Source organism: Lepidothrix coronata, unplaced genomic scaffold (assembly GCF_001604755.1).
Source record: "Lepidothrix coronata isolate B3197 unplaced genomic scaffold, Lepidothrix_coronata-1.0 Scaffold103, whole genome shotgun sequence".
NCBI lineage: Eukaryota > Metazoa > Chordata > Aves > Passeriformes > Pipridae > Lepidothrix > Lepidothrix coronata.
The window spans coordinates 3,143,857-3,170,930 of NW_016690283.1; the positions used below are offsets into that span (position 1 = coordinate 3,143,857).

General features: G+C 39.5%; 1 protein-coding gene across 2 annotated transcripts in view; it reads right to left on the reverse strand.

Moving 5' to 3' along the window:
* Positions 1-27,074, reverse strand: part of ADCY5 (adenylate cyclase 5) — a 208,345-nt gene that overhangs the window by 69,548 nt on the left and 111,723 nt on the right. For both annotated transcript variants that reach the window (XM_017823584.1, XM_017823585.1), the window contains 2 exons: positions 16,389-16,538; positions 11,200-11,321 (listed from right to left, as the gene is read on the reverse strand). In XM_017823584.1, the coding sequence (XP_017679073.1) occupies positions 11,200-11,321; positions 16,389-16,538 (272 nt within the window). The remainder of the gene's footprint in view (positions 1-11,199; positions 11,322-16,388; positions 16,539-27,074) is intronic.

Below are 27,074 nucleotides of genomic sequence, written 5' to 3' on the forward strand. Positions count from 1 at the left end.
GGAACCATCTGGCCTCTGCATCTCCTGGCTACTTCAGACATACTGTAGTTAATCAAGGACCACTGAGGTTAGAAACCCTGGCAGGTAATTTTTCACTTCAGTCTGAGCCCCGTGATAGCATCTTACAGGAATACTTGACTGTTATTTAATTTCTTTTTTTGGTTGTTTTTTGTTTGAATTAAGAAATACACACAGGGTTCAGACTAAGTCAGCAGCTACAATAAGAAACCGTATGTGTCCAGCATTTAAGATCATCCCTACCACATCTGTACTGCCTTCTTCATGACTGTAGCCAAATCTTTCCTGGGAACCAAAATTCCTGCCAGATAAAATACCACTAGGCTGTCACAACAGACTGGCACATCTTTAAGGTACAGAAATGCATACAGAAATTTGTATTCTTGATTTTTCGGTATTTTTCAAAAGCCTGCTATTTATAAGGAAATGGAGTGAGAATGCAAGCAAGGAAACTGTCCCATAAGACCCTTCACCCGAGATGTGAGAAAACATGGATCTAATTTTTCCTCTGCCTGAATCCAGCCTGAACTGGACAATTGGCTATTTTGGATTGGGAACAGGGGTGCCCTCAGGACCTTGTGCTGCAGCTGCTCATTACATATAAAATACTGAGAATAATTAGAGGCAAAGACAGCAAGCGCTCCACTCTGCCCTACTGATTATGATGCGCTCTGTGACATGGGACAGTGGGATTCAAGCTGCTGCTCCGGGGTTTGATTCTTTTATATAAAAAAAATGAAACAGTTAACAAAAGAGAATGAGGATGCCTTCTTCATTTATGGCCTCTCCTAGGAGATGTGGCCTCAAACGCCCTCTGGTACATGGGAAAACCGAATCCAGATAACCTACACCAGCATGTGGGTCGAGCCTCTACACTCCCGGATGAGCACGGTGTGACTCACTGCCACGCCTCAACACTTGTGTCTCTTCAGATCTTCTCTACCTCTGTGTTGCACTTTCTGCCACGTGGAATGCCAACTGAATTAATTAATTTAGCTGGGTTTTCATTTTAGTGGGAAACATAAAGAGGCCCCTTTGGCATTTTGGCCCCAGCCAAAATGCAGCACTCACTCCCCCTGCAGATACAGTCAGCACTCACGAGAAGTCCCCAGCACTCATGAGAAGTCCCAGCACAAAGAGCACATGTGGTTGCACACACTCCCTGGTAGTTCCTTTGACACAACTCCTCAGCAGTCCAGGCAGGGCAGAGCCTTCAAGATCTAGTCTTTAGGATGTTTCTGTAATGGGAACCAGGCATTTCTGAACTCTAATCAGTCTCACTACCCAGTTAAAGAAATCACTGTCAATCTCAGTTTTTAATTTTTCAGACAAGATACCATTTTCAACTCACTCCTTCCACCATTACATACTTCCAAGAAAAAGCAGCTTAGCAGGTAAGCCACATCTGCTATTTCAATGTTTCTGGGTATTGCAAGAAATTTGTAATCATTTCTAATTTCAATAACAAAATTTTATTCAGTTTGCAGATGAAAGTTTCAAAGAATACTGGACCTTAAAAACAGAATATCACCTAGCATTTATACTCCATAACACTACTTTGTCTCTACATGAGACCTGTCATCCTAAGATATGACCTGCAGGCTGCTATTCCAGAGAAGGGAAGCATGTTAAAGAAGAAAAGCAAGGACTATGTGAGTTATTTCCAGTTTTTCTCCTTTTTAATTGAAACAAAGTAGAACTATTAAATCAAAAGGCCTCTTTTTCTCCTGCCTGGAAAGAAAATGAATCTTACAAAGGGGCTTACAGTAGTTTTGAATGCAATCCAGAACAAAAGGTTCCAAATGAAACAGAATAATTATACTTTTATGGATCAGCTCTTGGCTTTTGTTGAAGACTGATCTGTAACTGCAATTGCTCAAGTTCCCTTGAGCAGAAGCCAAAGATTTGTTTGTTTTGTTCAACAAATTGATTCTTATTAGCTCATTCTTTGGAAACAGCCAAAGCACAAAGCAGCAGTGCATTGATGTGCATGTTCCCAAGACTGGAGCCTCTCCACCAGAACTGCTATGGCACATGAATGTCCACTATCTAAAACTGCTTACGTCTGGTTTCCATTCTCCCTTCTCCTTTCCTCCAGTCATTACTCACAGTTGGTAAATTTGCTCCTTTCTTTCCAAGGTTTTTTTGTCTTTACTGTATTTTTTGCCTACCTCCCCTCCCCACTAATATCCCATCAGCTCTGGACATAGGTCTCTTAGCTCCTTCATGGTCCAGGATATCACAAATTATCTCTCCAAAGTGCTCCTGCATTCACACTGATGTGTGGGTCTGCCAGGCCTGGGAGATAACAGAAATTAAGTAGTTGTCAAAAGGAGGAGGGTTGTCCTAGTAATCTTCTATTAGCAACATTCCCCACAGTGAGCAGGAATGGAGCCAGTGTTTGATCAGCCTCTGCAAAGAATCATTCTCACAGTTAAAAAACCTATCCAAACCACCAAAATCAAAAAACTCCAAAAGAATGAGCTGACACGGTGGATCAAAGTGTCACTATTGTACCTCCACTGGAAAAATTCCCCATTTCCTCATACATTCAAGCTTCTTCTTCATGTGAGAGGGCAAGTTTGTGCTTCCAGATGCTCTGCACAACTACTGATGGGGACAAACAGGATTTACAGATGATCTTACACCCAAACAAAGCCCTGGTCATCCAGCCTTCTGCATTCCGCTTTCTGGGAAGATCTCTGCAACAGAAGGCTAAGAGAGAATATTTCTATGACAGTCACAAAGATCCAAGTTTTACAAGTGATCACTGCAACAGGTTTTTGGTCTTAAGAGTCAGTTCTGTAGAACTGGAGTTGAGGGAGTTGATTTCAAGCATTGATGATCCTCTTATATACTTAAGGAGGTTGGTTCAAATAGGGACATGGTTACTGGTCAAGAATATACTTAGACTTTCTCAGTGCCTTTGAGGGATTCAGATATTTGCCAAACACATATATAGCAACCACAAAGATCCCTGCTGGCCAGGGAAGATAATACCTATATTCCTATATGTTGTTTGCTTTTTAAATAGTATCACACATATGCTTCTTTCCAATCTCTGAAAACTATCTGCAAAATTCCAAGTTCTCAGAATCTCCACGGTCTTATAAATCCCTATTTCTGCCATTTAAAACTGTGTGTATCTTTCTTGGGCTTTGTAACAGAAACACAAATAGACACAGAAAAATCTGTTTTCTAAAAAGAGCAATTCTATCATTCCCCAAGGGCAATGCCATGCCAGTGGGGTGCGTGAGATGAAATTAATTTAATCTCTTTGGTCTTTTGCCTCCTGTGCTCTTTTGTGCAGTCCTCTGGTGCTCCTCATTTCTGTTAGCTCTGTTTCTGAAGTGACCTGTTCTTAGCTTGGTTTCTTATAAAAACACCATTTATGGAATTACGCAGCCCGCACAGTCAGTACCAGCTTCTCCCTAACTTTTCCACCACTTACTATAAAGCAAAATTAATAAAAAAGAGGAAGTTTAAAACATACAGCATGACTTTCAGTTACTGGAGGACATAGACTCAAGTTAGCAATGTACTAACTCGAGTCACAGGATGCCAGACCACTTGAGAGCTCTTCTCCACTAATTGGTTTCAGCTTTTGTCTCTTATTCATTATTTATCCAGTGTCAAAATTATATATACACCAGTAAGAACAGATGCACAAATTAGCAGCAATTGTTGAGGGATATAAATATAGTATAAGACAAGAGAAGTTAATCCATCTCCATTCCAAAACTGTACCTCTGTTTTATAGCTTCTATAAGATGGCTTTAAATAGTTTTGCAAAGTTCAGTGCATTACAGATTAAAAAGTTTAACTCATTTTTGCTTTTCAGTCATTATTGTCTAAGGAGGAAGTAAAAAGGTAGGACGATTTTAACAAGAACCTCCTCAAATGTTATATAAACTCAAAGTTCTTAAAACCACTTTGCATGTTAACTACATGACAAAGCAGTTCATCAACTGAAATTTAACCAAGTCTTTAAGGAGGAAAGCAAATCTGTAAAAGTAAGTCTTCACAAAAGCAAAGTTTTGTTCAGAGAATACTCAATTTTTCTTGTCAAGGTTACTGCAGAATACAGAGGACTGGAGGTGAATTAGTTGAATAAACTTAGTTTTATGCTTTTTTCCCCTATAAATTTGATACATTTTTTTTAATCAGGCCAATTAGCAGTTAGATGTACATTTCAAAATTTAATTTATTTTTAGTACTATTGAAACAAAAGGGAAATCAAATACCATTGATGAGTTAAAATACTGCTCTGTAAACTTCTGCAGGCACCTTCATTATTCTCTCCAAATTACTATTCACAGTATTTCATCATTAAAACATCTAACACTCTTCAATCCATCACCCTGTGAACTTCACAGGCCTTTGTGTGAATAACAGGGTCTGAATTATACATCACAGGCCCTTCCTAATTGCTGATGGCTTGCTGGTGGCTGCAGATCTGCAGTCACCTGGCACACTGCACTTTTGGGATGTTATCTTTATTACAACACACGTGTTTTAAGCAATGCATCCAGTGGGGTGCCTTGCAGCCAGTTATTTGTCTGTTTTGTTCTTCAGAGAGTACAAGGCTCACTCATGCCCCTGGAGACACCAGGGGCTCCCAGTAGGGACCAAGATCACAATATAATCCCAGTTTAAAGAGGAAGATCACACTTAAACAAGTATTTATTCTTCTTAAGGGTTGCTGTGCATATGCACAAAGAGATAGATTTGCTAAAATATATAAACCTGCTGCATTCCTTAGCTTAGAAGTTTTCATGACTGAACCACTAACAGAAATGTATTATAAAGAGGGAGTGACTGTGGGTTGAAATACCCCCTTTAATAATATTGCCAGCCTTATTGCACAGCTTTGATGTCAAGTCCAGGTGTAACAATGGCTGCAAAATAAGTGAATTTCTTTACACATGAATTTTAGCTTGAATGCTGCTCTCCAAAAGACTCTGTTTTTTCCTCTTGAAAACAACAAATTGGCTAGGAAGAGTCTAGTGATTAGTGGTGTTAAGAGCAGAGTAATTCACCTTCTGTGGGTGAAACCTACTCCCATGCTTCCTAAAAAAAATTACTGCTAACTTATTTTTTGAAGTTAAATTTTCTGCAACGTTAAAAAGCAAAGACTCACCCCCAGAAGGTGCAGGTGAAGCTCCAAGGAGCTGGCTCTTGACACAAACAGAAGAGTTCTCACATAGGTAAAATTCACTGCTGTCATGTGGGAAAAGGTGTGGGCAGGCTCATTTCCCTCCTACTCACTTTTCTCATCCTACAGCTTCAACCAGAAGTTACAGCAATCACATCCTGGGGGCCTCTGAACTCACATAAAACCTACATGGTTTCCCCCGCCTACCTGCAAAAGTAACTTTCTACTGCTTGTGGGCCTCAAATATGCCTCAAATAAAGAAAAGGAGGGAGAGGTCTTTCCAAGACTCCATTCTGGGAAACAACCAACCAACTCACGAACACATTCTGGGAGGAAATCAAAGCTCACAGACTGGCAGCACCAGGAAGCAAGACATGGATAAAACCGGCTCTTGAGCTTTCTCCTTCTTAATGCTGCTCTTCCTCATCTTCAAACATAAACTATCAGTTTTCATTCTGCCTCCCCACAAAAAAGAAAGAAGATGAGGAGAAAGATGGATTATACAGTAAATATTAAAAAAGCTATTGCTCCTGCCCCTTCCTGGCAATGAGAGGCCTTCCATAGAAATTTAAGCTACATAAACTTTGGCTCAGACGAGAGACTGTAAAATCTGTGAAAATATCCATGGAAAAACTGTTAGAAGTACTACCATACTGTAGTTTTATTTACTAAGGAGAGTAAAATTAAACTGGTTTCTACTTAGCTTCAATAACCTCCTATGAAAAAGCATGAAAATAGAGTTTGGATGAGCTCCTGAGCAAAAGTGCTCCATTGGTATAACCACCTCCAAAGGCAATCTGCTGTCTGACCTGGGCTTGGTAAGGTATATCTCATTATAAACCCATTCAGCATTTCGAAAGGCACTGTTAGCAAGCCCCCAAAACAAGAATATACCACTAAGCAGTACCTTGCTTTGGGAAGCCACAGCCCTAACATGCCCAGTTACAGCTGTGTCCTGGGAACCCTCCTACTCGCTGCAAAATCAGAGTTCAGCTTTTTTCTACTATTTATATTGATAAGTTCTTTACCACCAAGAAACATTAAGACTGGATGTTCTGTGTGTGAGGACAGCGGGAGGAGGGAGGAAAAAGATGTTTGCTTAGTTGATATTTTCCTCAAATGTCATAGCTCACAATTCCATAGCACCTTGCAACCCAAGAATTTAACACACTTCATAAGCAACTAATTAAGCATCACGACACCTATAAGGGAAGAGGTTAAGTTGACACAGCTGGTCTGAATATTCTGACAGTCAGATAAAGTGCAATTAATTGGTCATTTTTAAGGGGAGAAATTTTTGGTGTTAGAACGTTATTTCAGAAGACAAGATACAAATGTTTTTCATTTACAAAGGAAATGGTTTGTTTCATTTCTGCAAATGGTTTAGTTCAAGTTGTTGAGACATTTAAAAAAACTCTGAGAACAAGTTAATGTTGCTGAGTATATGATTCATAAGAATTATGTGAAGGGGAGAAGAGAGGAAACTGTCACTTTTACTGCACTTGGATGCCAGCCCTAAAATAAGCCTCTTGAAACAGTTCATCAAAGGAATTTCAGTGACAAAGCCAACCTTTATCCTTTTACAGGGGACTTCAAGCCTCCTTTTATAGCACAGAGATTACTATATTTGGCCAAACCTAGATAACATTAAAGCCATTATCACTGCAGTGACACTATAAATAGCAATAGTAATGTAAAACATTTAAAATTCTGCCTGGGAAGCATGATAGATAAACAACATTATCTATGCATATTTTAGGGTTTGTCTATCAAACATAATCTCATTCATGATAACATGAACCAATTTAGTTATATAATTCACCTTGTTGTTTACCCAAAATTACTTGCATAGTCTTGGGAACTCCTTTCCTGATTGCTTATGACAATAGACTTTATATTTAACACACACACATATGTGGGAAAGGTCAAATCACATTCTGAGGTTCTGGATTTGTCAAAGTTAATTCTCATTCAATAAATCAGGACAGGAAATGGTTTCCTTCTCTGTTAAAAGGTTCTGTTCACGTGAATCAAGAGTGTATTAACCCCAAACATCTTCATCTTAGTTTCATCACCACCCTAAATTCTTCAGAAGAACATAATCCTGAAACAAATTTTGCTGCCAAAAATTACAGGAAATTATATTTTCATTGTGGATAAATTAGTCTCTGAACTTAACTTTCCATAACAATAAGCAGGAGATTATGAACTCATTCCCAGGAAGTCCTGATAAGGCTTAAAAAAGATTTGCTTTTACCCATTCAGGTCAAAAAAACTCACAGTATTTTGCATAAAAAAATCTTTCCCTGAACAGAGAGATAGCCTTCCCTCTAAGAGAAGTGTAACACAGTAAGCAATATCATGGCAGAACTGCCCCTTATTAAAGGATCATGGCTGTGTTTTACAGACTTACTACCAGTACTTGAGGAAGATCTTTTCTGCACAGGTTTAAATTGACTTCATTTTTCTTAAAAAAAAAAAAAAAAAAGAAGGTGTAACCTTCTAAAAAAAAAAAACCACATGTGACCTAGTATAAAACAAAGCATATCACAGCAGAACTGGACAGTTAAGACACTTCATTTTAAAACAGAAAAAAAAGTAGCCCACACATATTAACTTCACATAATTTTGGAACAATGTTTTTTGATGGTAGGGTGGTTCGGGTTTGTTTTTTAATTAAAATTAGAGGTGGTCTCAAAAGCCCAGACCCAATCATCCCTGAAAATTAAAATATTTAATCTTATCTGAGGCAGAATTTAGTAAACTTCTCCCATACAAAATGTCAAACCAGGCCAAGTGCAGGAGGCTCTGCTCCTGTGCCTCCCGAGTTCAAATGACTCAAGATAAACCCAGCTGGATGGAAACCTCCGGTGTCAGTGAGGCTCATTACTTCCATTTTAACTTTGAATTTGGTGAGTAACCTCACTCTGAAGATCCAGTAAAAATTAAGGTCTCAGGTTCCAGTTATTACAATGGCAATCAAACTTTTAAATCAACAGCTAATGAAAATTCCCATCCAATATACTTTCATTTAAAATCTACCTTTATAGAGTAATCTGGGAGAGTGAGAAAATAGAACTGCTGAATACAACAGAAGGAGAAGGAAAATCCACACCTCTGTGCAGACACACAGACCTTCCCACTCCTACGAACTGCAGAGGAAATGCTCCTGCTGATAAATCATCAACAGGAAGCCAGATTCAATGGTTGGGCACAGCACCCTTGCACCGATTTCACATACTTCTCAATTGCCTTGACACAATAACCTTTAGTTCATAAAAACTTAGATCTTACGACATTTTTGAATAGTGACGAACACAAAACAAAATTGCTTCGAGCGTTCTCATCTCAAAAGCCTCCCCTTGAGCATTTCCCCGTGCAAAGTAAAGAGCATGTTTGCTTTTATTCAGCCAGTTAATTAATCAACATCATTGAGATGCTACCTCCTCCCTCCAGTGTGTTTCTGTGTGCATGTAAATGCTTCAAAATCATCCGCAGTCATTCCCACTAGAGGCGGTTTCAGTGCACCCAGGCAAGAGCAAAGGCTCCATGCTGAACTCCTAGTGTGAAATGAGTCATTTGTTCCAAATCATGTTTCCTTTTTTCAGTATTCTTACTTAGTTATTCATTTCCCTAAAGTACATGAAGATGAGATGTTCCTAAGTTACTTTATATTTGCTCTCAGCACATACTATTTTATTCCCGTTTCTTATCTCAGTTTTCCAGCCTTTTCCATGATTTCAGTGGGCCTTGATTTAGGACCTCAAAGGCACCAGACAACAAAGCTCACACTTTGGGGAAGATATCATTTAAGTTGTTTCCCCTTGCAAGATCTTTTGAAACCTTAGCATCCCTTTGCACTGGAGATAGTCAGCACCTGCAGGGATGTGATTCCTAAACATTCATTACCATGAGGAACAAAGTTAAAATTACTTTTAGGTCGCAGAAGTGAATCTATTACATAAATGTTTTAATTATTCAATAAATATACAAAATGTGAAAATTAAATGTTTGGAAGTATCCTGTTAGCTACCCATCAGGACAATCCAAGGAACTGACTGGTCCATATACCCATTTATGTACATGTTTTTCACCTTCCACATTACTTCACAGCCATAACTGAAAATCATCACAAACCCTTTTCTCTTTCCATACTTTGGACCATGTGCCACTTTTTGTTGCATCTTTTGAGATGTCCCTGTCTCCATACCAGCCATTATCTCTGGGCTATGTTTTCCAATCACAATTGTTCCATCAGATTCCCACCTCCCTTTAAAATTTTTCATTTGTAAAATTAATTCATTATTGTTTCTGTGGGTTTTGTTTATGTAAGTCATACAATTGAAATTTTAAATCAGTATCATCCTAAAGAGATAATCAGTTTTACTAAAATTTGACCGTCCTGAACAACTTTCAGACCTGCAAACAGACATGGAAATTGATGTGAAAGATATAATACCATAGTCTCCTGCCATATCTGATGAATCACACCCAGTTTGAATGTCAAGTTGACCTTTGAGTACTGGAAAAAAAGTAATTCACAAGAAATTTATCTGTCTCAAGAAATTTACACACCTTCTTGGACAAGCTCAGTGTTATTAAGGAAGAAATTAACGTGAAGACACAAAACTTAATCTACTGTAGCACGTAGTCTGCTGAGGGCACACTGAACAGCCTTCTTCCCCTCCCCTTCATCACCATATATATTCTTTATTTTTCATCACTGAACCATTATTGTTCTTGATTTCTGATAATGTTTTTGTCTTCAGTATTGCTGTGGATCTTTATCTCTTTACTGAATCACAACCAAAAAAACCCAAAGCACACAGACTTGCCCTGATTTCAGTGATTTTTATATCAGTCTACATTCAACAGTGAGCGACTCTTAATTTTTTGCTTGTACATTACCTCTCCCTGACATCCTCAATCCTAAGGCAATGTCTTCGAATGCATAAGAATTTCATGAGGATTTCTCCACATCAACTATTGGAGGGTGCAGTATGTTAGAGAGATAAGAAAACCCCTTTTATTTCTTGAGCACCAAGTATCAGAAAATACAATTCACCAACATACTAAAGCTATGTAAGAGAGAAGGGTTACACAATGAATTTACAAGAAAAACTCTTGTTGGAAGGGGAGATGGAGAAGGGAAGAAGGGAAGCTCTCTGTCCCCAGTTTCTGTGTTTCTGTAGAAGTATTTATAGACTGACAGAGCTGTTACACAGTTCCAGGACCTGGCTTAGCTGAGACATAAGTGATCCCCAAAGAGATCAGGTACAACAGCAGAGGTAAAATTCATCAAGATTAAGTTAAACTTCGTAACTGCAGCCTATAAAGCTATCAAGCCACTAAAGTACTACCTTATTGCCTCTTCCCTGCGAAACTGGACAGTGGGAACCAGCAAATATTCAGAAGCTCATGCGGCTGGACTACCCCAGCAACATGGACTGGGTTTGATTTTGCATGGCTTGCCAGAGATTGGATATCACATTGTCCTTCTCATCCAGGTAGACTGAGCAGCAACACATCACCAGCTGACTGGGAAGCTGCCAAAGGCTGTCACTAATTGACCCTCTGCTTGTAATTCCAAACTGGCAGAAGCCACTCCAAAAGATCCAAACCTTAGCTGTGATCTACAATCCACCCTGTGGAAAGTGCTCCCAGTCTTTGACTTGCATTCCATCAGGTCTTATCAGAAGGGTGCCTGTAACTGTCAAAAAATAACTGAACCCAAACATCTCACCTTCTCAAAATCACCAACACTCACTCCAGAAAAGGAAAACGGAAAGGAAAATTTAACAAAAGAAATCAGTCAAAGCTGTTTCCCAAAAGAAGACATTGCAGGAATGTGGCAATCCTCCTACTATCCTATAAACAAACATTCAAAAGTCAACTAGTGACACTTTAGAGTCTTTACACTTATTTTGGTTTATTTGTCATGGTTATCTTTGTCCCTGGATGTTAAGTGCCAAGCACTGGGAGGGTCCCTCCTGCCCCATGGCTGAGAGATGGGCTGCTGTTCTTACCTGACATTGTCATGCTTCTGGATGTAGATCTTATGAAACATCATGTCTTCCTGTTTGGCATTAATGTCAGCTTTCATCTCCATGGCAACATGTCGAGGAAGTACAGAGAGCAGGAGACGCTCCTGTGGAGTCAGACAGATGAACCAATTAAAACACCTGCTGCCCAGTTAACAAACACACTTTGTTCCTTACTGGGGAGAAGTGAGTCATCAGTTTGGTGGGAGATGAGAACAACCAAGCAAAATGGTCTCCATAAACCCTTCAGATGATCCCCTAACCAGTCATATGCAATTCTGTCCCAACCCCGCAACAAGAATTCAATGATTTTAGAAGAAAAATTATTATTTTTCATTCCAGATGCACTGAGCTTATGATTCATGGTTGCCAGTTCTTGCAAATGAAGGAACCATGCAACTCTAAAAGTGTCTATGCACCATTCTTGGAAGGACTCTGATAAATGGTACTGTCCGACCTCCCACACAGCCTCTGCACACCACCACGAAGTTCTTCACCTAACAGAGGAATGATACCCCAACACCCTTGGGCACCATTTAAAATTCCTTCCTTGCTTATCTAATCATCTAAGCACATTCCCCCAGCAGGCACAAACCTGCTCTTAGCAGCTAAAAAGTCATAGGAATGCCCTGATAAAACTATCATGAAGAGTTAGCCCAACTCTACAAAGCAGCATTATACTTTTATGCTTAAAACTACTATTAGTGCTCAATTGCATCAAGACCTGTAAACCCAACCACTCACCTATGAGAGTATATTCAATTATCACCCTTGTCATCAACAAGTTGTGGCTCTCCTTGCCACTCACTTGGCACTTTTATTTATTGATAATAGCCTTAGTGTGACTTCTGTAACATTATTTTGCAAACTGTTCCGTATAGTTTGCAAAAATGACAAAAACTATGACTTTGGTGATTTTCCTAAAAACTCACAAACTCACACAAAAGCAAGTGCTTATTATTATTCTAAATTGTTGCCAATTTCACACAGAAGTTACAGAATTTAATCCTGCAGGCAATTTTTGCCCCAGGGATGTATTTGTGTGTTTCAGGAATCATACCTGAGAATTCTGCCCAGAGGTTCATTCTGTTCTCAGTCACACCCTTTACAGTCCAAAAGTTTTTGCTTTGGCTTAAGAAGGTGGGGAGCACCTCCTCTGGGATCAGCTCCACTGTGGTCCAACCTGCAGGCAGTACACTGGAATAGCTGAAGAATCCCATAAACTTGTGCCATTTTTGTCATTATTTTTCTTTATCTGCAGTGAGCAGAGGGAAGAAAAGGGCCTGCCTTCCTGAAGACACAGACAGAATGTGGAGCAAACGAAGGTCCCTAACCTTATCTAACAGCTCGTTAATTCTCAACAGCACAGGGAGCAGCAGGGCTCAAATGCAGCCCTGACTCAGAGGGGTCAGCAATCCCATCCTAATTACTCACATCACCAAACCACTTGCCCATACTACAGTTGTAGGCATATTTCTGGTTTCCGATTCCTAGTTTTATCTGAAAGTTCCCCATTTATTTCTTCCTCTAAGGAGAGAGAGGAACCCTGGGGGAACCAGAGGAAGATGAATTCACTGAAAATGTGCTCAGCATGCACTGAGACATTTTATAGTCTGCAGCACTGCCCAGTATTTCCTTATTTTTCCTCTTCAGTGTGTACCTTAAAGAGATGGATTCTTGCCTCCAGTCTCTGAAGACACAGTAATAAAACAGAAGATGTGTGGAGGGATTTCTATCTCTGCTCAAAACTGCAGCAGTCCTGATAAGATACTTGTTTTTCAAAGTACTCTCACCTTCTCTAACATACTGCAGGAGTTATCACTTACATACCCTCTTTTTTTTCCCGAAAGATTATGAATCATGCACGTGTCCTTAGGCTTCTGTCAGCTATTAGCACACTCCTTGAGCAGAAAAGCACAACACATTTGTATGCTTTCTAGAGTAAATAGTGTATATACTGCTGTCATTTGCATATTCTAATAGGCATCCTCAAATGTGTGAAAGCTGCTTTTTTATGTGTGATTTTACACATCCTCTAAATAACTTGGAGCTTTATGGGAGGTTCAGGGGCACCCACAGGTTTGAAACATTCCTTGTAAGCGCACGAGCATGGAGGGTTTAGTTGCTTTCAAAACAGGGACACATTCAGGAGTGCCTGTTACTAGCACTCCAAGAGATTTTCACGTACATTTCTGAGTAACCTACTTGAGAGCCCCCACTCCCATTCTTCCTGACACCACAGGCACTTGCCAGATTAAATCCCCAGTATTTTCAAGACACTTGAGAACTCCAGGAGCTGAACTAACACCTCTCTGAAATAATAATCAGGGAATAAGATAGGTTTATCAGGTGAAACAAATGCATGTAGCACAACATCCCTTCATGCAGTGACTAATTAGGAAGCTGAGCCACGTTACAGAGCTGAGCATTATCTTTATTCTGTTTGTTTGGAGCATGACAATCACTGAAAATAACCTCTGAAGATAACAGGAGAAGGCTATAACAAGTGCATTTGTAAAGCACAAGCCATGTTAAAAGACCCTCAAAACAACAAAATCCCTGTTTTATTTCAAATGGAGCACAGAAATTAAAGTCTCCACTAGAGTACAATTTTCATTTTGGTACAATGACTAGAAAGTACTGCAGCTCTCCTATAAAATCACTTATTATGCAACAATGAGGTGACTAGGACTGTTGTTTTATAAGTTTAACAAGGCAGCGTTCTGACCTGATAAAAAAGCAAGAGCAAATTCGTATATAACTCTCACTTCAAAATAACATGCAAGTATAGTTCTACTGAATTATACATTAAACATATGCATCCCAAGGAGCAGTAGTCTCAAGAACAGGCACAGATGAAAGAGCACAACACAGACCTACTGTTTACACACATATACATAGATATATGTGTACCCGGGCACACAGATCCCTACAACAACCCTGCACTACGCAGGAATTTTAACTGTTTATGTCACACTCTCCCAAGATGACCTCAAATCACTACAAATATTTAGTATCTTAAGACTATCCATTTGTATTCAGGTTTAGTAACAGTTACTTTTTACCACAACTGATGTGGAGATGAAATAAAAGGAGATAACTTTTCCAAGACAAAAGACAAGCAATGCTAGAAATAAGGCTCTGCAGTCCCAATAACCCATCTCTTACCTAAATGCTAAGTATTTGCTCACTACAGATTGTGAAGAACTCTGGGCAAGCAACAGTGATTCTTGCTATGGCTGTGCCCTAGGTTATCTAAGTAATGAAATCACAAGTCATCTCTCTTCTGCACTGGACATTCTGGATTTTTTATTTACTTTCTGGCTAATTTTAGGTGCTGGTAGACACTTGATAAAGGAAAATACACATTCATTTACCCGAGAAAATCTGACTGCCTTTAATAGAGAACAGCACATAGGAGCACCATCAGATCTCCAGAAAATGACAAGCAACTGTAACAGTGCTGGGATGTGCAGTTCTGTTTTCCTCCACCCCTGTTTGGAGACTGGCTCTCCCAGGTGTGGGCTGAACTGCCCTTATTTGTGTCTGCTGTCCCCTCATGATTATCTCAGTGCATTATGCATAGAGATGCATCTGAACTGAACCTGGAGATCAATGTCAGTTCAGGCTGTGGCAGCAAATAATCTCATTAGGAGTCCCCAGCTGCCAGGACCCAGAGTTACTGCTGGAAGGACTGGAGAGCACTTGTCAGGGACTGGATTTGACCCATGTTTTTTTGATGTCCTGGCTTTCTTTTGTATGGTATAGTACTTTCTCAGGAGGGGGAGAAGAAAAAGGCATTAAGTGAGGGCATTTGTCAGGGCTTCAGAGACAGAAGCTCCTAAATCCAGAACAGCCCAAGCATTTGAGCCATGCAGCTAAGGCAGTCTGTCAGCAGGGAGGACAGAGCTGTAATCAATAAGTCAAGTGGCATATTCTCTCGGCTCAGTCCTTTCCTCATTCCAAGGTGTGGAAGGAGGAGTGGATGCTTGTTTCATCTTTCTGAGACTGCATTCGTTGCAAAGGAAAAAGGAGTCTTGAGTGTGAATCTCATTTTCATACATAAACTATCAAAATAAAGCATGTGTACTCATTATTTTGCAGTAAAGCATGTGTACTCATTATTTTGCAGTAAGGATTTAACAGCAAGTGTATCAGCCAGAGGTACCTCATGAAACACTGCCAAAAGTCAAATCCATAGATACAGATGGGCTGAGACATGAAGGAAAATTAAGCTGCGTTGCCACAGAGATTCAAATACTCTCCAGCTGATTCATTCCCTTGACCTCTCCCCAAACCCACAACCAAGCTCTGAGATATCTCCCAAGGGATGAGTGGAAATCCCATTTCATAATTAATTTTAAATTGCACCGAACTGACCACTATGAGACGTACTGCAGGGCAGAGATGTGTGTTAGAAAGGGAGTAGTTAAGTTGCCTCAAAACTTCTTTTTTGTCTAATTCTGAGGACACGAGAGACTCACTGCAAGAGAACCCACAAATGATTTAGGGTAGCAGATACGTTCAGCACCCTTGACGACTAAGCTGTATGCTGGCACCAAGAGGTCTTTCTACAGCAAAAAACCAATGAACTTGGTGATGAATCTTACTCTTTGAACAAACACAATTCATTTGAGGCCAATAAGGTATACAGAAGGGTGTAACCAGATAGGAACCTTTGGGAAATGCAGGAAGAGGACCCTCTTTGGAGCCATCAAGGAACAATATGTTCTCTGCACCAATTTTTACCTTTCGCTTCTGAAACCTGACTCACAGCTACCTGCTGCCAGTGGCTTTGTTGACAATCACACCATGCTTTGACCTTACAAAGAAGGTCAGTCCAAAGCCTGTGTGTTACATCTGCATTCAACACGTCTTCAGTGATGGGTGCAAAAAAACTACGCAGACACTTTGTGTGCTGTGTAATTTTAACCCGCTGAGCACATACTACAGGATATGCCGATGCCTCCGGAAAAGTCCATCAAGGTATTGGGGAAGAACTATGCCCCTGAGCTCTCTTTCAAACCTTTAAAAATCCTGTCCTCTACCATCACCCTATTCTTGCTTGGATTACTCAGGAAGCAAGAAGCCTGCAAATCCCACCCTACGGGAACAATTTGCATGCTGATTCTGTTTCAACAACTTCATTTTTTATTTCCAATTGTTGCTCTTACCTGCTGCTGGTTTTCCCTTTGAGAATGCAGCCTGGCTTGTATGCATTCCCTGGTCTCCTGGAAAGCCTGTCTTTGGGACACCTCTGCTGGGTAGTGGGTACACACGCCTACAATGTTTGTACAGGAGAAGATGAGAACATTGGAGACCAGCTGCAACAAAAAAAAAAAAGGGGGGGGAAAATACTTGGTTACACTTTGGAAAACTGCCATTGGTAACAAAACACTAGCCAGAACCCAGCCCCTTCCATGACTCCTTAATCCAAGACACATTTAAATTTCAAGCTCTTAATTCCAGTGTATTTTACCTCTCTAGTCTTTAAAACATAAAATTTCCATATATATGGCCTCAAATATATGTTCTTAACACTGTGTATTACTTCACTGATAAAAAGTACAATTCCTCTGGTACTTCTGTAATCTTGCTTTTGGTTATCCATTATCTTGGAACTACTGTGACACAAATCTATCTAAAAATGCATAATTGGTCTGCCACTAAAAGTCACCTATGACTTGTGCTGACACATCTGACAGAGGAACACAAATATTTCCATGTCTGTGTACCCACAAATGTGGCTCAAAAACATATCAAAGGTACACTAAACCTTTATTTTGAAATAGTGCTTAAAAAACTGAAGGTAAAGTGCTACTATTCTCAAGGTTTAAGGGCAACTGAAGTAGTATTTTTAATCTAGTTCCAACTCAAAATTTTAATGTACTAGATAAAAAAATAAGTTTTTTACATTTCTGTGAACATGAGTACAGAAAGAGGTGTTAAATCTGAAGCATACTTAAGCTGGACAAGCAAGAAGGAAAAGCTACATCATTTTTCTGTTACCATGTGGGTTATGTTTAGTAAGGAAGCAGTCACATAACTTTTGCTGAAAACTTGTGTTGCAATCTTTTGTTTCCCAACTATTTTTTAATAAAAAGGAAAAAAAAAATTAATCCCCATTGGTGACATTTGGTAGAAGCAAACTGCTCAAAACCACTTCTGATGGCATAATGTAAACAATTCCCTTGACAGAGGTCAGTCACAGTATGACTTTTTGAGACCCACACAAGCTGTATCGTATCTCCCTTTGAGGGCAGATTTATTTGAAGCACCTCTCATCTCTTCTAGGGGGAAAGACTGTCAGACCCGCAAGATTCTTAATAATACAGATATTTGGTCTATTCCCTAATGAGTCCAAATATATCCTTTGCCTTTATTACTTTTTTACTTGCAGAATAAAAAAAAGTAGTTTCCAGACCAGCCCATTCCCTGAAAATACAGAGCCAGGATCTGAAGGGTGGGAGAGCTGCAGAGCACCCCTCAAGTCCTGAGCTCACAGGAGGTGCTCAGGACTCCCCAACACTGTGCAGGAGAGAGGAGCTGCCCCCATCTCAAACATGGACCCACATCCCAAGAGCACCAACCTCTCCAAAAAGTCTGGCTGGGATTACTCTAACTCTTGGACTACATCCACATGCTAAGGACAGAGACAATTCTTTTATTAACAACTCTGACTTAAAACAGACTGACATCACCTTTCAGCTCAAAACAAGCAACACCTTAAACTATAGCCAGATGAGGGACATCTCTCTGTGGATGGCTGCCAGTAGATGGCAACACTCCAACTTCCCAAGCTCCTGAATCCAAGTGCTGTATTTTGGGTTACGTCCCCGCAGTGAGTTCCCGCACCTGGGTACCACACTACACAGTACAATAACCTGCAGGTTACAGACACCCACAGGTGATTATCACCAATGGCAGGTTTATGTATTTGCAGATAACTGGTTTTCAAGGAGGATATTATTCTCAACCCCTACAGACTGCTCTCTCCTTCCAGAGTCCACAGTTCGCACAGAGACAGGGCTTTTGAAGACACAGGTCATACACATGGATATAAAATAAGTCCTGATCCTAAACTCACACACTCCCTTCACAATTATATTCTCACTCAGTTCTTTCTGAGACTAGCTAAATCCTGCCAGATTCAAGGTCCTCCATCTCTCCCCTCAAGCTGTTCAGACACCAGTCAACCCCCACCTAGATCCTGCCCAGTTACCCTAACCCACTGCTGCATTCATGGCATTTGATGGTAATTTTTTGCTAATAATGATAATTTTTAAAGATGAAAAATCCCCCACTGGATAAAAAACGTATCAGTACTTATTATAATGAAGAAACAGCTTAAAAAGGGAGTCAGAACAGGGTTTTTCTAGGAGTTACTCTGATTCCCACTCCACGGATACACTGATTGACACTCTCAGCCAGTGAACAGCACTTTCTACAAGCTAAATATGCTTAACATGGGCTCAAAGGTGTTAAAACTAAACAGCATCTTTTGCATACCCAGATTACAGCAAGACTCCCAGACTCTCTCCACTGGAGCTATTCAGATGCGCAGTAAGAAGAAAATTTGACAGGGCATATAAAACAGCAGGAAAATGCATCTCTCTATCTATAGGTCTATGGCTGTTAAAGAGCTTCTGTTCAGAACAGTTAACAATATTTGTTTTGCATGTAATTGGAATGGGTAGATTTGTGTTCACTTCTATAACTTCAGTAAAAGCCAGCGATGAGCTTGTCCACGATATTCTGTAACCATGTAGCATTCATGGTAAAGTATGTCCTTTCTTCACCAAGGCAAACCAAATGATCACATAAGCTGCAGGACTGGGTGTGGCCAAGGTGATAACAATCCTGACTTCCCTTCACGCCCAGAAAGAGCTTCAGCATATTTCAGTCAAATGAGAGACCTGAACCTTAACTCTTGAGGTAATATCCTGAGCACATGGGAAAGGGATATAAGCAGTGTTCTGCTTTAATTCCAAGACTCTGAGGCTTCATTTCACTCACAGGCACTAGCACAAACCCAAAAGAAACTCCTCAAAATGGTAACTCGAGTCTTGCACCCAGAACAGGTGGTTTAGATGACAGGCAACATATCAAGAGTTAACCCAGCAGTAAAGAGGAACACCTCAGTCCTGAAAACAAGCTCTTCCTTGGTCTGTCTCAACAAATTGGTATTGTGCCAACAAACTGGAGTCCACCCACAACGATACTGTTGCTGGGATGATGCCTTAAAAAGCCAAGCTGTACTATTCAAGGCACGTGATTCACATTGTACAGTGACCAACATCGTCAACGGGGAGTACAAAAAACATCATCAGACTTGACATCAACGATAACATTTTTGGAACACAAAGCAGTAACTTTTCCACATTTGCTGAGGTCACTTTACACAAACCCAAGGGACTTTGCAGACTGATTTCCAAGACAGACTTGGATAACCAGGCTTCATCAAATGGGAACTCAAGCTGTATTGCAATGTCATTTTTAAGTAGCAGGGGACAGGTATTTGTATTTTTTCTGTTAAGCCGAAGCTCATTTAATTCACAGTATGGCATCTTTGCAACACCAGGAAACATAAGGAGGGAAATTACTGTGTAATTTTTGTGTTACTGTGTAACTTTTCTGTGAAAGTATCAAAGAGCTGCAGAGATTTAAAACTGAAGCTCCTACTATTTGTAGCCACCCTTGTTAGTGAGCAAGAGCATTTTGTTTAATATATGTTCACAATCATTTTCTACAGCGGTATTTTAAAACACAATAAAGTAAAAAAAAAAAAAACCAAAAAACAACAACAAAAAAAAAATCTAACACCACTAAGTTTTTTTCACAGTCCTCTCTCTTAATAAAATAAATTTATACCCTATTTGCCAAATGGTACTACTTGCTTAGCAGCTTCCTTGCCATTTTGCTATGGTAACCAGCTTCAGTCCCAGGAGGAAATAGATGATGTAGATACTAAAAAACTGATTCTCTAAGCTCCATGGCCTGAAAAGTAAAAACATATTATGGCAGCTATTTCAGACAATCTGTGCTTGAAGAGCTGTTCAAGGCAATGGAAAGACAGAATGGTCTGTTTTGTAGTTGATTTCCTTCCCCTGACTAGCCAGAGATTTAGAGTAAGAAGATTCCTACCCTTCTGATTTTGGAAAATAATAGTTTATAAAAGACCATTTAACATACGTATAGCTCCTAGATAAGCTATTAAACCTGCCTGCAGTATTGCCATATATGAGTATTTCATAAACTAACACATTCACTCTTACATCACCTGTGTGAGGCAGAGAAATGCTGTTCTCCTGGGGTTACCAAGGCAGAGTACTTTAAAGGTGATTCAGTACCTAAGGAAAAGCTATGTACTATGAGAGGTTTTCAAAAACCACTGTGACTCCTTATTTCCAGTGAAATAATAGATCACTCAATCTCAGACAACAAAACAGACCAGACAGTTTGTAGTCGCTTTGATTTCATCGCACAAACAGAGCACTGCAACGCTTTTGTTGAATTTCCCGCAGGAAACTGTTTTCAATATTTTTTCCCTTAGTAACTGAAGGGAATAAAGAGATGGAAACAGTTTAGTTCCACATGTTCTAGGAGTTATGAAAACCTGGTATTACAAAATCAAAATTGAGTGCTAAATTTGGCCTGACATCATCGTTACAAAATTGATGTTTTGGGCACCTCAGGCCAGGCTGAGGAAGAAGTAGGATGTCTCAGTTCAGGGCAGTGCCTCCAAACCACCACAACCAGAAAAAGTATCAGCTTGCATCAATATTGCCATACTTCTCCCTGCTGTGTTTCTATTCGATAATTCTTCAAACACCAGATGCTATTCAATATGTAATTAAGAGACAACAATTTGCTTAGGAGAAATAGCATCAAGATAAATTTTGTTAGTTCCCTACCTCTGCCAGAGCAAACAAAGCTGGCTACTGACATGGGAAGGTGGACCATATTCCTTGCAATATCACTGCTTATTATAAAAATCACAGGTTCTGTGTTTTGCCAAGTTACTCTGCGCTGGTCCACTTCTCTTGTAGAGACTCAGACTTATTTCTGCTCTGAGATCACAGCATTAGGCTATTTCCTCTAGTTTCCATCACCACTAGTCAGTATTTTGTTTTCCTACTTATTTTTCATTTAAATAAAAATATTGTTTTGATTTTTTCATGAAGTCCTATTTTGAAAACAATTATGTTTTAAGCTTTTACTGTGGGCCTGTAAAACTGTCACAAGGAGAAATAAAGCACATACATGGAGATTCAAAAGTCATGCAAAACAATCTGCAGCAAACAACAAACCAGGTATCCCTTATTTCCAGAGTGTGAATTAGCTTTACTTTTTAGAGTTCCTTTTTTAACCTTGAAAAATCATTATAAAATCTTGCATACTCACCTGAAACAATGTAAGAACAAAAATATGATGACTACAAAAGCTCTAACTACCCAAGATATTTCTACTGCACCTGTACATGCAATCATGAATTGGAAGTAATTCTAAATTCTAAAGATAAAAAGCATAAACATTATGAGAAATCGTTGTTGTTAGAAGGTATAGCTGGTGCTGTTTTTTAAACACTTTCCCTAAACAGCAATTAACCCTCTATTGCCTTTCTCTATACTACTGTCTAATAAAAAAATTGAAGCAGCTACACCGCCAAAGGCATAATGAAAATTAAAACAAAAGACAACATCAGCTGGCTCCAAGATCAAATTACTCATGTATTTGTGCTGTATATACAACATCTTTCATTTCCAGAGCTACAATCAGCAGAGTACTAAGACAGTGAAAACTTGTAGATTATGCCAGAAAGATAATTGAACAGTTAAAGTCATATGGTCTTCTCCCAGTGCTTGGCCAGTAAAGAAGGTTTCAATTTTAAATGTGACAAGTACTTTTACTGAGTATTGAGAAATAACTGCAACATCAAAAGATTACAGCAATAAACCAGAGTCTAAGAACAAATTTTCTGAAGTTGCTATATGATGCTTTCTCTCTCCGTTCTGGCACTGCTGTACAGCAATCACTACCTGGATCTTGAGCAGAACAGAAAATCAGTTACAACCACTACCTTCCAAAGGCTTCTCTAAGTGTACTTTACACACACGAGCAGTGCTACTGAAGCCAGTGCCCAAAGTTTAAATGCTTCCCTGAGATACAGTTAAATAATTAAAGCTTTTAAATCCTATTTTTATTCAAGAACAAAACAAAAACATTACCAACACAGATATATTTTTAGCAAGCTTCTCAACAGGAAAAAATCCTACAACAAATGGATAAATTCTACTTCCCTATCACTGTTTCATTACTTAATTTTTCTGCTGGGATTTCAGTGCGATCTTATTTTCTTTCATTACTGACCGATAAGATTAAGAAGAGGAGAGTGTACTGTCCTAACCAAATCTTGGCGTAACATCAGCTAAAAGAAGTACTTCTAGGTCTAAAATTTCCTGGAACATTATCACGATCCCAGCAAAGCATCCTCGGTATGGTGGCACATGCTGGTGAGGAGGAAGTGCTGCCCTTCACTAGCAGTAAAACAGCAGGAAGGAGACTCTCGAGTCTATCACCCATCGTCACCAAATCTCTGTGGCAACCAAGTTTCTCTTTATCTTCACACTTAACATACTTTATGAGCTACTAATCAGCACTGGTTTCACGTGAGGATCCTTGATGGTGAGTCGGGTGAAGCAAGCTGACAGCCCATGGCTAACATGGGAAGCTGCCACTCCAGGGGAAACACCCTGTGGTCCTTGGGTGCAAGAGTGAGACCCTGAAACAACTCAGAGGAGGTTTCTTCCACTGAAACAGGGACATTCCCCTTTCCTTTCCCCTGTTAACAATTCAACCCCTGCTTTATTAATTAAATTATCACCTAAGTCTTTGTAACCAGGCTGCCTCCTTCAAATCCAGTGGCTTCTTAAGAGAAGGAACACCAGCCAGATGCTTCTCCTCAGCACAGAGAGCTGAGCACAAGATGCAAGTTTGTCCCATTACAAATCTGCCGTGACAGCCTCTAGAAGAAACAACATGATAGAACCGGAGGACTGAGATTGATACAAATCTCATGAGCAATAATGTGCAGTATTTTCAACTTTTTAACACTCCAGCTCCCTTAACCTGACCCTAGTGAAAATGCATTTGTACCATGAGTGAGTTCATCTCCCTGGAAGTGTGTTTATTTCTGATCCACAGAGGTACCTCTGTGACAAAGACTTCAGCAACCAAATACAATCTTACTGAAACAAAAGCTCTTCAACTAGGACTTCAAACATTAGGTACATCTCTTTGAGGACATGGAAGTGGATGAAAATTCCTAAACTTTCTGTGCATGACTCACAGCTGTTGTTGGGTAAAGATCTTCACAACAAAATATGTCAAGACAATTTTGACAACTCTACAAAATTTGCCCAGATGCATGATAGCTTAGGCAACTTAGACAATTACTTTAGTTAAAAAAATTAAGCAAAGTTCTGATATTTCAGTAAAATCAGTTGTTCAGCAAATGATTGTATTCACATTTGAGTTTGAGCTGTTTTCGTGCCAGTCCCACTTGTTCCTGTGCTCCCGAGCAGGAGAAGCTGTTCAGATAAGAAGATACAATAGGTGTTAAAAAAAAATATTGTAATCAAATAGAATTTGGATTAAGATGTCTGGTTATCCAGAATCACCACAATGCCACTGAAGCTAAAGGAAGCTGTAATCAATGAGGAGAAAAGTTGAAAAATGTGCTTGATTCATCTTTTATATCCTACTTATTTCCCTACCTGATGGAAGAGATGCGAGGGAAGGAAGACAAATGCTTAGGTTTTCTATCTGGCTCTCTTAGAATTAGTCCACTACACTGAAACACACATGAAACTCCATTTAATATACACCAACTAACTCAACAAGCAAATACATAAGTTGATTTGAGCCATGAAGGGAGCAAGATTTTGTTTACTTTCCCTTTGGAATGGGTTGTGCCTGGCAGCCACACCAACCATGCGACCTCAGGAGAAGAGACCTCTGAAGCCTGTCCTGCAGGATCCCAGTTCTTTACAGTCACCTCCATGGCTCCACTACCTCCCCTCCCTACGCTCCTGTCAAGGGGTGCTCTGCCTTTCCCAACATCTTACACACTGCCAGCAAACACACTGCACAGAGAAGCACGTTCCCCAGACCTGTGGTTGCATTCAATGGCTATGAGAGAAAATGTCTGGCTAAATAAGCAAAATCATGAAGATGAACACCCCTCTGCTCGTCCCCATCGCAGTGAACCCTCGTCCTTAGTGTTTCTGGGAATATTTCTGGAAGCTCTGGATTCAGATACAGGCATCACCCCTTATCTTCCATCATCATTTTTAAGCACAGGCGTCACCTCCAGGTCACTGGGAAAACAAAAATATTTATGTAGTTACATGAAAGTCTTATTTATCTGGGAAAAAAGAACATTCTCCAATTGCTCAGCAGGCAGAAATGAGTGCCCTAAATATGGTCTGTAAGATATAAAAATCGCTATTTCCCAAGCATTTAGAATGTGTGTTTTTGGGAGGTGGTGAGTTAGGCTGGTTTTGTTTGTTTGTGTGGGAAGAAATGTAAAATTGGAAAAAGAATGGAATACAGATGAATATTTTGGTTTTGATTTAAAGACATCCTTTCTTCTTCTGTTGCTAGATTTCAAATCAAGATGGGGCAGCTTGCCCACAAGCTCTGCTCTTTCCTATTAACATCCCTATCCCAACATATATTTTTAATAAACAAAATTTGCCAAGCACCACCATCAAAGTTTGAACTCTTGAACTAAAGCAGTGGTTTGTACCACATGAGGTGAAGGAGCAGCATTCATAGCAGATAGCAGGGATTGTGTATGTTAGCCACCACTAACATGCAAGTCAAGGGGTCTGGCTGGATCACAACTGAATACTCTCCTTTAAAGGCTAATGTGTGGTTTTGCCAGCTGTTACAGTAAACTAGGCTTACCTCTGCATGAGAGAGGTTGCATACAAGTCTGAGATTCGTTATCATGTCTCATGGTCTGGCTGCTTGAGCAGCTGAGAATACTGATCTCTAAAACAGATTTGGTTTCAACAACACAAAAACTCAGTAGGCAAATTCCCAACCAAATTTTAACTGAGCACAATGATCAGCTTGAAGGCACATTCCTTGGCCTTCAGCTTTGTCATACTGAATTTCAAAGGTCTACAGTAATGTAATAAAGATTTTATAGAGAAGCTCTAAAAGACTCTTCAGAACTGTTTATAAAGACAAGTGTAAGAGAACCCAATGACCATGGTTACGACCGGCTCTGTTTATAATACAAATTACACAACACAACTGAGTCTGCCTTTATTCCACTGTACACAACCCCTCTTCTCTGTGCCTTTGGAGCTGCACTACTGCCCTCATCGTATGTCTTCCATTCTGCCTTCTTATACAGTAAATCTTGTTATTATCCACCCTGGACTTCCTTCTCAGCTCCCCAGTTCTGTCCTCCCCCAAACACACCCACAAACGCACGGCCTCATAATTCCAGGATCAAACCGAATGACTATTGTTAAATTAGCCAAGATGAACCTCATTCTGTTCTGACAGCTTCAACAATTTGGTTACTTGCTACTACTTGAGCTTTTCGGAGCATACTTTACAAGTTTTAACTGCTTTGCAGTATCTGAAGGAAAACATTTCAAGGTAAACTTTGGAGGCTTATGTATGGAAAATATTATCCAACATGAGACCACATCATTAATTTCTGTAAGCATTATAGAATGACAGGAAGATGGATTCTTGAATCAAGATATTCTATAGCCAAAGGATATTTTGACTGGAATCTTAAATCTGCTTTTTCTCACTGTCAAACGTGTAAGATGAATATACTAAAATATTGGAATTACAACACTGTAAAAATTGCACTGTTTAACAGAAAAACAAATCAACCTCACTTTGCTGCAGATGCACAGTTTGGAAGAGTCTTTGAACTCTGGCAATTGAAATAAGGTTGGTCAGCTGAGAATTGGGCAGGATACAAAGAAACTAAATCCAAATTTCTGTTGCTAGTGGAAAATTTTGAGCCTGTAATTGAGCATGTACTTTTATTCTCCCAAAGATCATTACTGAGATTATGCAGCTGAATAGGTTTTCTGAGGTGAACTTAAAATAGACCGAATATCATACTAACCTCCCCAGGAGGATACTGTACACCACAGAATTGAACTTTGAAAAACAATAAATTATGAATATTTAAAGTAACCTCATCTGAGGAAGACAGACAGAAAAAAACAGGGAGTACTTATTTTCAGAATTTTTTGTAACGTGACAAGACAGGACTTAAAAGACCTCATGGACTGTGCAGTTAATTTCCCCCTAGCCTCTTAAAAAATTGTCATAACCAAAAACTGATAACACAATTCTGTTGAAGTCTAAAGGCCACTGAACAGCAGTAATTGCTTTTCTTATATTATATGTAGGATCCAAAGAGACACTTTCCTCGACTGGACAATACTGACAATAAACAAATTACCTTGCAATCTTCTTTCCCTGTCATCGTTATCTGTTGCATTAGTCCTTAAATATTTAGTCACAGCATTAGATTTTTCATTTCCAAGAATACGGTTCCTGTGCATTTGGCCTTGCCTAGTAAGCCTTTCACAAATCAGCCCTTGTATTATGAGGAGATTTATTAGTACACTTCAAAACAAAATGAGTTTATGAAAAGTACTTCAAATGTGGAAGATAACTGAATAAATAATTGCTTAAAGACAAAAAACATAGCTGAGAGAGGTTTTGCTGTCTACTGAAAAACGTGTACAGTTATTGGCTTTATTGTGTGAGAAGTGAGAGCCACACGAATAAAGAATTTAACAAGAGATAAC